This window comes from Salvelinus fontinalis, chromosome 9 (genome assembly GCF_029448725.1).
Source record: "Salvelinus fontinalis isolate EN_2023a chromosome 9, ASM2944872v1, whole genome shotgun sequence".
Taxonomy (NCBI): domain Eukaryota; kingdom Metazoa; phylum Chordata; class Actinopteri; order Salmoniformes; family Salmonidae; genus Salvelinus; species Salvelinus fontinalis.
In genome coordinates this window covers 58317304-58329845 of record NC_074673.1, presented here as the reverse complement: position 1 = coordinate 58329845, position 12542 = coordinate 58317304, and the positions used below count along the sequence as shown (strand labels likewise).

Sequence of the window (12542 nt, the reverse complement as noted above, 5' to 3'; positions counted from 1 at the left end):
GGTAAATAAGAATTAATACATTTACTGTGACTGATGTACGAGATATTTATATCTTTAGAGTTTAGTTGGGAGATAGTAACTCGTTAAATAACTTTTCCAGTGGTGCCCCGGATTACTACTTAATTGTTACATGATTAATTTAAATCGCATAATTGACCGTGGTATGCGATTATTTTATAAAATAACAGTCAAACACATTAATGATAGTCAAGACACGACAAACCCAATTACAATGGTTTGTAGTCTTAACATCTGGCACATAATAACGAGACAATTACCAGAAAATAGCCTTAAGGTTCAGCCAAGTGCTTCTTTGCAAAGATTTCACATGCGCAAAGGGTATTTAGCAGTCAACAAGTTGAGTCAACATTCATTGTTTTGGAAACAGATCAGGCGAGTTTAGTAAAAGCGGATTACCTTTTCTTGTGCGACAATGAATATATATATATTTTTAACGTTGTTACGTCTACATCCCGTGTTAATTCTCCCTAACTTTATGGAAAAATGGTTTATTCGCTAAATATAGCAAATCCTCCTTTTTATGTATTACTTGGACGGAGAAAATTCAAAATGATCCATAAAGGGACCAACTCAGAACAAAAATGTCACCCCTTACATATGTCTACGTGTAGGTGTGCAAGTTTGTATATTATTATTTCCATTATTACTTCATCAAATCTCCTGTAATCAATTATACACACATACAATTTCAATTTTTTTCCATTCTAAATCTTTAGGTACTCACATCAACCACTCCATGTGCCTTTCCAACGACTATCCATAGCCATACTAGCAGGGGAACCCAAAACCCGGCTGGTCTTCAGGGACTCTAGCCTCCCCAAAAAGCCTATAGATGTCCCGCTAGCTTCTAAAATAGCATCCCGCGCACAATAACACCCCGTGATCCTCTATGATAGGCAGTGATGGACAGAACCCCAAGATATATATCAAAACGCATTATCCAAATTTAAAATCAGCTTATTATACACATTTCTAGATCTTATTATCCAAACCTCAGATTAACACTTCCACACTCATATCACAATTCACACAGTACTGTTCCCAAAACACTTAATCAATTAGTTTTTTACAATATTTTTTATAACTTGCAGGAATATTTTTTAATTTCTATCTCAGGGTTAGTTCCTGGGATAACGCAACTCATACATTTACATCTTACAGTACTAACCCATGATATTGCAATGGATCACCGCAATACCATATAGGACTAATTTCTTACTTTAGGACCATACGATCACAAATTCCTATTTATTATGACAATACCATCAGGATCTCATAACCTTAAAACGTTAGTACCTTCAGGACTCTCTCTTATTTCTAAAATGGGATTTGGTTTCAAACAATTACAGGTGCATCTTAACCCCAATATCATTGTAATGCATTCTCTAATATGTCTATAGCGCGAGTCCACACAGGTCTCTAGCCTACACAGGACTTTAACCCACACTGGGTTTTTGCTTTAAAGTCTTAACTAGTCCACACAGGTTTGAAAGCTAACGTTCAATGATCTTAACTAGTTCACACATTCTAGTTTTCATCCGGCACACAGATTTGTATGTTAACGCTAGATTGTAGATTCCTCGGGACTCCCATTTTCTCAACCAAAAAATGAATTGGTTTCCAAGAAATGTCAGTCTCACCCTATTTATCTGTCTCTGTTCGAAATTAAGTATCCATTCTGCTGACCCTCCCAGCCAGGCGGGGATCCGATCGGCTCCGTCTAGTGGAGTATGGCTTCCCCGGCTGCATCTAATGCAACTCCTGTGCACGGTTAACCTGGATTTCCCCGGGAACAATCAGCAAAATGATATGATATTGTGGTGGAAATTATAACTGAGACATATTTCTTCAAACAATCATTCTTTAATATCGATTAATTATTGCAATAATGAAGCTGGTCGATCCCACACTCTGAAGTATGATGCCGAGAGCTCAACGAGCAGATTTGAACCACAGCATTTTATAACAAAGTACATCCTCTTGAATGTTCATGACAAACAGATGAATAGAATTATACAAAACGTACATTGCGCTATCAAGCAACATACAGCAAGATTTACATTGCGCCAGGTTTCGGTCTCTAGGTCATTTACTGCTTGTTTTACAGGGTTATCCTGTCAGTTTTGCTCCCCTTAACACACAGATACTAGTCATTCAACGGAATGGAGGCTTTAGGTTCTATCACCAAGCCATCATAAATCAATTGCCAGTGCCAAGCTCCAGAGGCCCAACTCAGTCCCACAGACACAGATGAGAGAGTACTCATCAAAGCTATTCGATGCATAAACAGTATTATAACATAATCTTGTAATTTTTTCTACCATACCTCCATCATTCTTAAATGGAAGAAGTTTGGAACCACCAAGACTCTTCCTAGAGTCTGAACTGGGAGGTGACCAAGAACCTGACAGAACTCCAGTTCCTCTGTGGAGATGGTTTTCCTTCTGGAAGGTTTTCCCATTCCTGCAGCACTCCACCGATCAGGCCTTTATGGTAAGTGGCCAGATGGAAGCCACTCCTCAGTAAAAGGCACATGAAAGCCCACTTGGAGTTTGCCAAAAGGCACCTGAAGACTCTCAGACCATGAGAAACAAGATTCTCTGGTCTGATGAAACCAAGATTGAACTCTTTGGCCTGAATGCAAAGTGTCACGTTTGGAGGAAACCTGGCTCCATCCGTACGGTGAAGCATGGTGGTAGCAACATCATGCTTTGGGGATGTTTTTCAGCGGCAGGGACTGGGAGACTAGTCAGGATCGAGGGAAAGAAGAACGGAGCAAAGTACAGAGAGATCCTTGATGAAAACTTGCTCCAGAGTGCTCAGGACAGAAGGTTCACCTTCCAACAGGTCAACGACCCTAAACACACAGCCAAGACAATGCAGGGGTGGCTTCGGGACAAGTCTCTGAATGTCCTTGAGTGACCCAGCTAGAGGTCTTGAACCTACTCGAACATCTCTGGAGAGACCTGAAAATAGCTGTGCAGTATTATTCTCCATCCAACCTGACAGACCTTGAGAGGATCTGCAGAGAAGAATGGGAGAAACTCCCCAAATACAGGTTTGACAAGCTTGTAGCGTCATACCAAAGAAGACTCGAGCTGTAATTGGTGCCAGAGGTGCTTCAACAAAGTACTGAGTAAAAGGTCTGAACACTTTTGTAAATGCGTTTTATTTTTAATACATTTGCAAAAGTCAAATCTGTTTTTGCTTTGTCATTATGTGGTATTGGGTGTAGATTAATGAGGGGAAAAAACGATTTAATCAATTTTAGAATAAGGCTGTAGCATAACAAAAAGTGGAAAAAGTCAAGGGGTCTGAATACTTTCTGAATGCACTGTATCAACTGCCTGGTTGAGTGCATTTTAATTTTTTTTTATTTTTTTTGACAATTTATTTACATATTTCTATTCTTCAAGGTCTAACAAAAATGGTGCAATATTCATCCCTCACCAAATTTCTGTCTTTATCCAATATCTGTGGTGCCAGATCATGCATTTTCTTACAGCCCTCAGTGGCAAACACTGAACTGCAAGAACTCAAAACGATACAAATTAATGCGGGATGGCTAGGAGAGTTGACCAATCAAGTTCAAGTTGAGATTTTTTCCCCATACCCATTTCTAAATCCACTGTCAAAATATCCTCCACCAGTTGGGAATAGGGTTAAAGGGTTAATTGTGGATAAAATATTCCACTCCGATTTCACTCTAACTGGTCTGTTCTGTGGGAGGAAAGAAAGAAAACGCAAACATTTGTCTTTTTTTATACAACATTTGTCAATGTATGTTTTTGTTCACGAGGTTGGTCTGAGCTCAAGGCAAAGCCCAGATTAAGATATAAACTATACTTCGAAACTGGACACCAACAGATCCGTATGATTAAAAAGATCTGTGTTAGTTCAAACCAACCCGTGAACAAGCCGAATGACGTCGCTCTTTTCAGAACATGGTACAAACAAAAAAGCTTCTCGGCCCGGAGCCTTTCAAAAGAATGCACAGTAACCAAGGACGAAACACACTCCAAACAGACTCTGGAGAAAATAAAAGTAGAAGTGCGAGCGCAAAACTTCAAACAGATGTCCATAACACTCATATAATTTAATAAAATCAGTAAACAGATAAGGTAGACTAGGTATCCGTCCCAAATGGCATCCTAATACCCTACATAGTCCCTACATACTTTTGTCAAAAGTAGTAAACTATACAAAGAATAGGGTGCCATTTGGGACGGCTCCTATATTTCCTTGTTATGTTATGGCTCAAACTTCCATTCCTCCAAGAATACCTCTTCTGAATGCTGGTTTCTTTTGTCAACCAATCAACACTGACCTCACTTCTAGACGGGCTGTGGTTCTTCAACTACGGTTGTGTCCTGATTCTCGACACTTCTCCTGAAGCACACACTTGCACCCTTTCTCTTGGGTTTAAAAATTGTGGAAACACCCTCCAGCCAATGCTTAGGCTACGCCCAATCGAATGCTTTTAAATTCATGGCACATTTTGAGAGAACTGTACATTTTGGGAGAAGGGTAAAGAATGTGGATGCAACTTAAAAGTACTATGAAGTTGACCCTACATATTTTTGTATTTTGTTCATTATTCCATTGTTGATAGGGTCCCACAAAAAATGCATGTCAACACTGTTAAAGGTCCAATGCAGGAATTCTTTAAATCTCAATATAATATTTCTGGGTAACAATTAAGTAACTTACTGAGATAGTTTTTCAAAAATCAAAATGGTATAAAAGAAACAAAAATACCTTCTTAGCAAAGTGCAATTTCTTAAGCAAGAATTTTGTTAGGACTGTGTGGGAGTGATCTGAGTAGGAAGGGGAAAACTGAAAACTATCTGTTTTTGGCAGAAAGGTTTGGCCAAAACTCCATTCCACCAAAAACAGGCTGAAATTTCAGGCGGCCTTTTCAAACAGCGCATACACTAAAAGGGCATTTAAAAAAAAAATTCTCTCACAATTTCACAGTATTATTCCAACCTCAGTGTGGAAATGTATATAAAACACAGGTCAATCAAGTTACTGCTCTGGGCCTTTAAGGTTTCTATTTCTCCACTAGGTGAAACCAGTCTTTCATAAATGGTATTGGGTAGGCTAAAGAATGATTGGATTCCCTAATAACGCCATCTTGTGTTCCCATTTGTTTTTGTGTTGATGGTTTGTTTATGAAGTAAACATGTTGCGCATTCAGCAGGATACAACATCACACAATGTTCAGGAAGCAATATGTTATGTAGAGCAAATATGCCTCTGACATGTAGAATAACTAATCCCGTCAGCTGTATTCAAGACATTCCTATCTGCAACTTTCTGAACCGTTTGCCTACTGAACATGGCTCTGCTTCACCCACAACACGTCTGTCTTCTTTGTACATATATTACCAGTCAAAAGTTTGGACACACCTACTCATTCAAGGGTTTTAGGTCTCTGGGTTTTTGGTAACTCTGGGTCTTCCTTTCCGCCACAGGAATGGAAGACCTAGAGTTACCTCTGCTGCAGGGGATAAGTTCACTAGAGTTACCAGCCTCAGAAATTGCAGCCCAAATAAATGCTTCAGAGTTCAAGAAACAGACACATCTCAACATCAACTGCTCAGAGGAGACTGTGTGAATCAGGCCTTCACGGTTGAATTGCTGCATAGGAAACACTACTAAAGGACACCAATAAGAAGAAGAGACTTGCTTGGGCCAAAAAACACGAGCAATAGACATTAGACCGGTGGAAATCTGTCGTTTGGTCTGATGAGTCCAAATTTTAGATTTTTGGACTGCATGTGTGGTTCCCACCTTGAAGCATGAAGGAGGAGGTGTGATGGTGTGGGGGTGCTTTGCTGGTGACACTGTCTGTGATTTATTTAGAATTCAAGGCACACTTAACCAGCATGGCTACCACAGCATTCTGCAGCGTTACTGTTTTTCAACAGGACAATGACCCAAAACACACCTCCAGGCTGTGTAAGGGCTATTTGACCAAGAAGGAGAGTGATGGAGTGCTGCATCAGATGACCTGGCCTCCACAATCACCCATCCTAAACCCAATTGAGATGGTTTGGGATGAGTTGGACCACAGAGTGAAGGAAAAGCAGCCAACTAGTGCTAAGCATATGTGGGAACTCCAAGACTGTTGGAAAAGCATTTCCCATGAAGGTGGTTGAGAGAATGCCAAGAGTGTGCAAAGCTGTCATCAAGGCTGTCATCAAGGCTGTCATCAAGGTGGCTACTCTGAAGAATCTAAAATGATTTGCGTAACACTTTTTTCAGTTACTAAATGATTCCATGTGTGTTATTTCATAGTTTTGATGTCTTCACTATTATTCTACAATGTAGAAAATAGTAAAAAATTAAGAAAAACCTTTGAATGAGTAGGTGTGTCCTAACTTTTGACTGGTACTTTGCATAACCCTTATTGCTGTGATGTCACAGAAAGGTATCAAAACAAACTGGAATAATAGTAACAATAAAATACCTTCGAAAATGCAAACGATATCCACAAGATGAAACAAAGAAAACCAGCAAAATCCAACACAGTACTGCATCTAACATAAAAGAAAAAGGACTCGACTACAAGTCCTTATTGCTCAATGAAACATGCGTCAGTATATACAGTAGTGACTATTGCACCATGGCTCTATCAACGAGAGAGAGTTAAATAGTGAGAGCACCTAATTTGAAGGTCTGCTTAACATTGCTGGTACAAAATCTTTAAATAGTTTGGTAACCATGAACAAATAGCTTGTAAATCATCATATGTAATTTCCTCACGTTCAGTATGTAACATACATTTAAGTATAAACTGCCAACTATTCATCATTACAAAATCATGAATAACAGGCCTTATAAATGTTATTTAAATAGTTTACAAATTAATGTTTTTAAGCAGTTATAAGCAAATTCAAATAAGTTCAATAACCATATGGTCTAACTATATTGTATTGAGTTCTGTGAGCCTGCTCACATAAATTAAGTACTGGTATGGGATATAGGCCTTTGGTGCTTCACAATGACTGTATGCCAACTTGGAAAGCCCTTTGAGTTAAGTTCTTGAACAGAAATTCCTGTTTTCATTGGATGTTAAATTGCTCAATGCTTAAGACACTTTTCTGTTACAGGAAAAGGGAACCGAAAGAAACAGATTCCTACATGATGAAAAGACCAACTGGTCATATTGCCAGACACATGCACACACACACCTTAAAACTAGGCAAGACTACGGTTTCAAATGTAGGTGAACATTTAGAAAACCATTTGTTACCCTTAATAAAAAGGTGCAAACAGCACAAAATATCTATACATAACTATGAAAAAAGTGATTTGCTCTCTCCAAAAACAGCAACTGACCACACTAAGGGTTTTCCCCTCTCCCTCCTACAAAATGGCTTTGTATGCTAGATGAGCACAGTAGGTAATTGCAGCAGTCTTCTTCAGTCCATTGTCTCGTTCCGACCCAGCCACGTGTCTCAAATTCTTTACGTTTCAAACTCTTTCAAACTATAGAAACCCTAAAAGGTTACTGATTTGGGCAGCTGGTGGCTTCCAGCATGCATTCTATAAAAGTCTGGGTTGGATCGCACTGAGGGGACCTCTCCTGCCGACTGTCCAGATGAGGGCCCCGGAAGCAGCATCTGGGCCGTGAAGGCAGGCAGGGCAGGGAGGGGCCTGTGGGCCTTGGGCAGTTTTTGGAACTGGGAGGAGCCCTGGTTCTGGTTTGAGCTTTGACTCTGGTTGGCAGTGGTGGCTCTGTGTGTGTCCGTTAGGCTGCTGAGCCCAGTGTGGTGGTTAGGAGGACTATACTGGAAAGGAGCCAGTCTATCGGCGAAGCAGGGCGGCGGCGGAGGGATGACGATAGAATCTACCATCCAGCTCTCCTCCTGTCCTTCATAGTCCGGCTCCTGCGGAAGAGAGGGAAGGGCTGAGAAGGTGGGAGGAAGAGGAGAGGGGGAGGCAGAGAGAGGGGTGGGAGAGGAGGTGTCGGGCAGGGAAAGGAGGAACACCGGAGGAGGCGGTGGTAGGGGATGGAAAAGATAGGAGGATGAGGGGTCATCACACAGCTCGGGTATGCACGGCGGTGGTGGTAGGCCGAACATCCCCAGTGTTTCCTGAGGGCTGGTGCCTGGCAAGGGGCTCTGCGGCAGGGCCGTGGCACCCTCCAGCAGCCGGTCCATGAAGCAGTCCTCGTCGTCAGCCTCCGAGAGGTTGTCGTACTGGGAGGTGTTTGAGGGCCGGCGGTCCCCTGCTGTCTGGGGCACGCAGAGCGACATGGGGAACTTAGTGGGCTTGAAGGTGATTCGGGGGGACGGCTTGGCAAAGGCGAGGGATAAAGAGGGCCGCGAGGACGGGGATTCCTCCAGGATGAGGTCCAGGGACGTGGGTGGAGGTGGACGCGGACTCTTAGGCTTCGGTAGGGGTTCTACCCCTAGTGAAAGAGCCGAGCAGGGGGGCACAGAGTCCGACTTCAGCCCTACCTTGGTCCCGTCTCGCAAGCATGGAGGTTCGGGGTCCAGGGGTGTGTGGGCGCTCTCTTCCATAGAGTAAAAGGGTGGAGGGGGTAGATCCGGGAACTCCAGTGTCTTGGACCCTGATCCAGACTGCGTGATGGAAACATCCCCAACAGGGGGCTCGTAGGGCGGAGGCCAGTAACCGGGCTCTCCCTGGGTCTCTGGACCTGTAGATCGGGCCTCCATCCCCGCTCTACCACCCCTACCCTCAGACAGACTCCTTTCTCCTGCTTTCTCCACCTCTGAGACATGGTCACTCGGACACTCCTCCACCCTATCCCTGACACCCCGCACCCCTGGAGTGGACCCAACCTTATGTGGCTTCGGCGGAGGCTTTGGTGGGGTGACTGGACAACTTAAAGGCCCTTCTGGCATCAGAGCCTGATTGTGGACTACCACCGGGTCTTGAGAGGGCATGGGGCGCGGGGGGTCGTGGGCCCCAGGGATGCTACTGGTGTCCCCGGGACAGGAGGAGCAGTCAAGGGTGATGGTGTCCGGCCTGTGGGCCTCTATGTGGGGCTGGAGCGGGGGCTGGAGACTGGTCTTGGGTTGGTCCAGAGGGAGGACTAGATCACGCTGGAAGGGCATCAGGAGAACAGGCCGCTCCTCACCGAGGGGCTTCTTAGGCAGCTCCTCTGACTTGGCTACAGTAGGGGAAGATAACATAGCAATTCAAAACAGAATAACTATTATAATATTAACACATGGTTGTAGTTCACTTGGCTTTTTATGTTTTAAACACTGACCCTGTTCAAATACTTAGTGGCAATACGTAACTTTTTGGTTGACCTGACCAAATTCACTATGAGTTATAGATCTATCATTCTACTTGAAAGCAAGTATAAGAATCGATAGATCTGTGTGGGCTATTTCAACGCATTCCATTCTTAACTTTTGTTTATTCATCTTTTACTTTCGGTTCTGTACACCAGCTTCAAACAGCTGAAAGAACAATATTTTTGGATATGGAAAATGTATTTCACAGTGGTTTTGATGGTACTATGACTCTCTAAACATATACTCTAGCTTATTTTATAAAACTGATAGCAACCAGGAAATGGCGGAGCGATTTCTGCATAGAGCAACTTTAAGACTTTAAGACTTTTCAACTTTAAGCAACTCTTATCCCAAGGAAATGACAAAGAGGGGATGCATTTCTGAAGTATTGAAAAGGTCCACTATCCCAATGTGAAAGTTAGTTAATCTGTCAGTCAGTCAATTGCCTAAAGCTGACTGATTGACCAACCGACCGACTGTCTGTCTGGGGACTGATAGACTAGGCAGAGAGCCACACCTGATGGTGGGAGGTCCAGCTTCATCTTGCGGAGCTCGGCCATGGCCGCCTGCAGCTGCTCCACCACCACGTCGTCGGGTAGGAAGAATGAGCTGGACAGGTGCTCCTGGAGGAACTCCCTCAGGTCCTCCAGAGGAAGCTTCTGCAATCGCTCTGATTAAACAGACATAGGATGGACACAGGAGAGCGCAAATTATATTAATTAATATGCAGACCAAATCAATTGACATTCTGACTCAGATAACAATGGCAGCTACGTTGACACTGTGACACTGCCACGTTGATATGATCTTTTCTGTTAGAAAACTACTGAAAGAGTACAACTTTGTTGTCACTCATACACCTCTTCTGCTTGCCCGGAAATCTTTCAGTATTTGATCTGAAACATTCAACTAGCTAATGTTTCAGAGTGGCTATTTTAACACTTTTTTGTTTACTACATGATTCCATACGTGTTATTTCATAGTTTTGATGTCTTCACTATTATTTTACATTGTAGAAAATAGTAAAAAATAAAGAAAAACCCTTGAATTAGTAGGTGCTCTAAAACTTTTGACCGGTAGTGTATATACAAAATTAGTTGCCATGAGGTCGAGGAGCTCAGAGACAGGATTGTGTCGAGGCACGGATCTGGGGAAGGGTACCAAAACATTTCTGCAGCATCGAAGGTCCCCAAGAACACAGTGGCCTTCATCATTCTTATATGGAAGAAGTTAGGAACCACTAAGACTCTTCCTAGAGCTGGCCACCTGGCCAAACTGAGCAATCGTGGGAGAAGGGCCTTGGTCAGGGAGGTGACCAGGAACCCATTTGTCACTCAGAGAGCTCCAGAAAGACCATCTTCTCTGCAGCACTCCACCAATCAGGCCTTTATGGTAGAGTGGCCAGACAGAAGGCACTCCTCAGTAAAAAGCACATGGAGGCCGCTTGGAGTTTGTCAAAAGGTACCTAAAGGATTCTCAGACCATGAGAAGCAAGATTCTCTGATCTGACGAAACCAAGATTGAACTCTTTGGCCTGAATGCCAAGCGTCACGTCTGGAGGAAACCTGGCACCAGCCCTACGGTGAAGCATGGTGGTGGCAGCATCTTGCTGTGGGGATGTTGTTCAGCGGCAGGGACTGGGAGACTGGTCAGGATTGAGGTAAAGATGAACGGAGGAAAGTACAGAGAGAGATCCTTGATGAAAACCTGCTCGAGAGCACTAATGACCTGGACCCTAATCCAACCTGACAGAGCTTGAGAGGATCTGCAGAGAAGAATGGGAGAAACTCGCCAAATACAGATGTGCCAAGCTTTGAGCGTCATACCCAAGACTTCAGGCTGTAATCGCTGTCAAAGGTACTTCAACAAAGTACTGAGTCAAGGGTCTGAATACTTATGTAAATGTGATATTTCTGCAAACATTTCTAAATCCTGTTTTTGCTATCTCATTATGGGGTGTCGATTGATGAGGGAAAAAAATAATTTAATCAATTTTAGAACAAGGCTGTACGTAACAAAATGTGGAAAAAGTGAAGGGGTCTGAATACTTTGAATGCCCTGTAAGTCAAGGGGTATGAAAACTTTCTGAAGGCACTGTAGTATGAACACCTCAATACATGACAAATGACACATTTTAATATGACCTCCAATGTGTCAATTCTATCCTTCTCTGATGATGTCATACTCACTCTTGTGTATTTTTAGGGTGGTGTAGGCCATGGCTGTGAGTATCCTCTCTCCCTCTAGGATGTAGATGTCCCACAAGCGCATGGTCAGGGTGAACGGGGTCTGTCGCCGAGACACACGTCAGAGGAGACATTTTGAAACTCTTGTAAATGAACATTAAAAAATGTTTGGATATAGTATATCAGGTCATTGGACATCAGGTGGCTAAATTACAAAAAAGGAGGGGTTCAAATTTATGACTCTCACCCTTTCTATGAAGCACTGCAGGAACCATTTAGTGGTGTATATTCCGTTGGACATCTGCTCTCTGTCCTACAGGCAATAGAAGAGTGAAATAGAGTAATTATTTTAGTATACTTACAGCCCTGGCTTTCCAGAGAAAAAAGGATATCTAACACAGATTTTGAGTACTGCCTTTCTGAAAATAGTTGAATTTAGTGACAAACCCTAGGGAAATGCGTTTCTCACCAGGTGTTTCTTTAGCTTAGGGAGGAGCTTGGACAGGATCTGCTCGTGGTGGGCCTGGTAGCGCTGCAGCTTGGGGAACCCAGGGATGAAGAATCCTACCACACACAGTGACAAAAGAGAGAGGATGCATAGTTAGGAGCCATGTCAAGAATGTGAAACAAGAATGTAAACAAGGTCTATGACACTAGTTCAGTAGCAACCTAACTAACTCCTCCACCCATCCTACATCCCCCTCTCTCCCTCTCCCTCTCCCTCTCCTCCCCTGCTCACCATGCATGGCGTGGTTGTTGTTTGTGAGGAGCTGGGACAGGGCCCAGAAGGCGTCCTCCTCGTTCAGGTACATGAGCAGGATGGCGGCGATCTGACTCATCCCCTGGCAGTAGCTCACCTCCTGGGGACAGGACAATAGATCTTTATTGTCCCTGAAGGACAACACGCTTGGAAAGTGGAGGCGTCATAGAACGTCAAAAAGTTAGATTGCTATAGACACCTTGCTGTTTTTGAGACAGCGTTGTATTTGCTAACAAATTTGGTTAATTGTGGCCTGCTGGAGGTCATTTTGCAGGGCTCTGGCAGTGCACCTCC

The 12542-nt window shown here is 43.2% G+C and overlaps 1 protein-coding gene across 2 annotated transcripts in view; it reads right to left on the bottom strand.

Moving 5' to 3' along the window:
- Positions 1-1864: 1864 nt before the first annotated feature.
- Positions 1865-12542, bottom strand: part of si:dkeyp-19e1.3 (uncharacterized) — a 91601-nt gene continuing 80923 nt past the window's right edge. Inside the window, exons 9-15 of one of the 2 annotated variants that reach the window (XR_008760842.1) lie at positions 12228-12348; positions 11958-12052; positions 11736-11801; positions 11492-11591; positions 9820-9972; positions 5520-9169; positions 1865-5473 (exon numbers count right to left, since the gene is read on the bottom strand). Coding sequence is in view for 1 of the 2 variants with exons in the window: in XM_055934955.1 (XP_055790930.1) it covers positions 7530-9169; positions 9820-9972; positions 11492-11591; positions 11736-11801; positions 11958-12052; positions 12228-12348 (2175 nt within the window). In the remaining variant the exon portion in view is untranslated. Of the gene's footprint in view, positions 9170-9819; positions 9973-11491; positions 11592-11735; positions 11802-11957; positions 12053-12227; positions 12349-12542 lie in introns of both variants that reach the window. The other variant, XM_055934955.1, reaches the window with a different exon arrangement.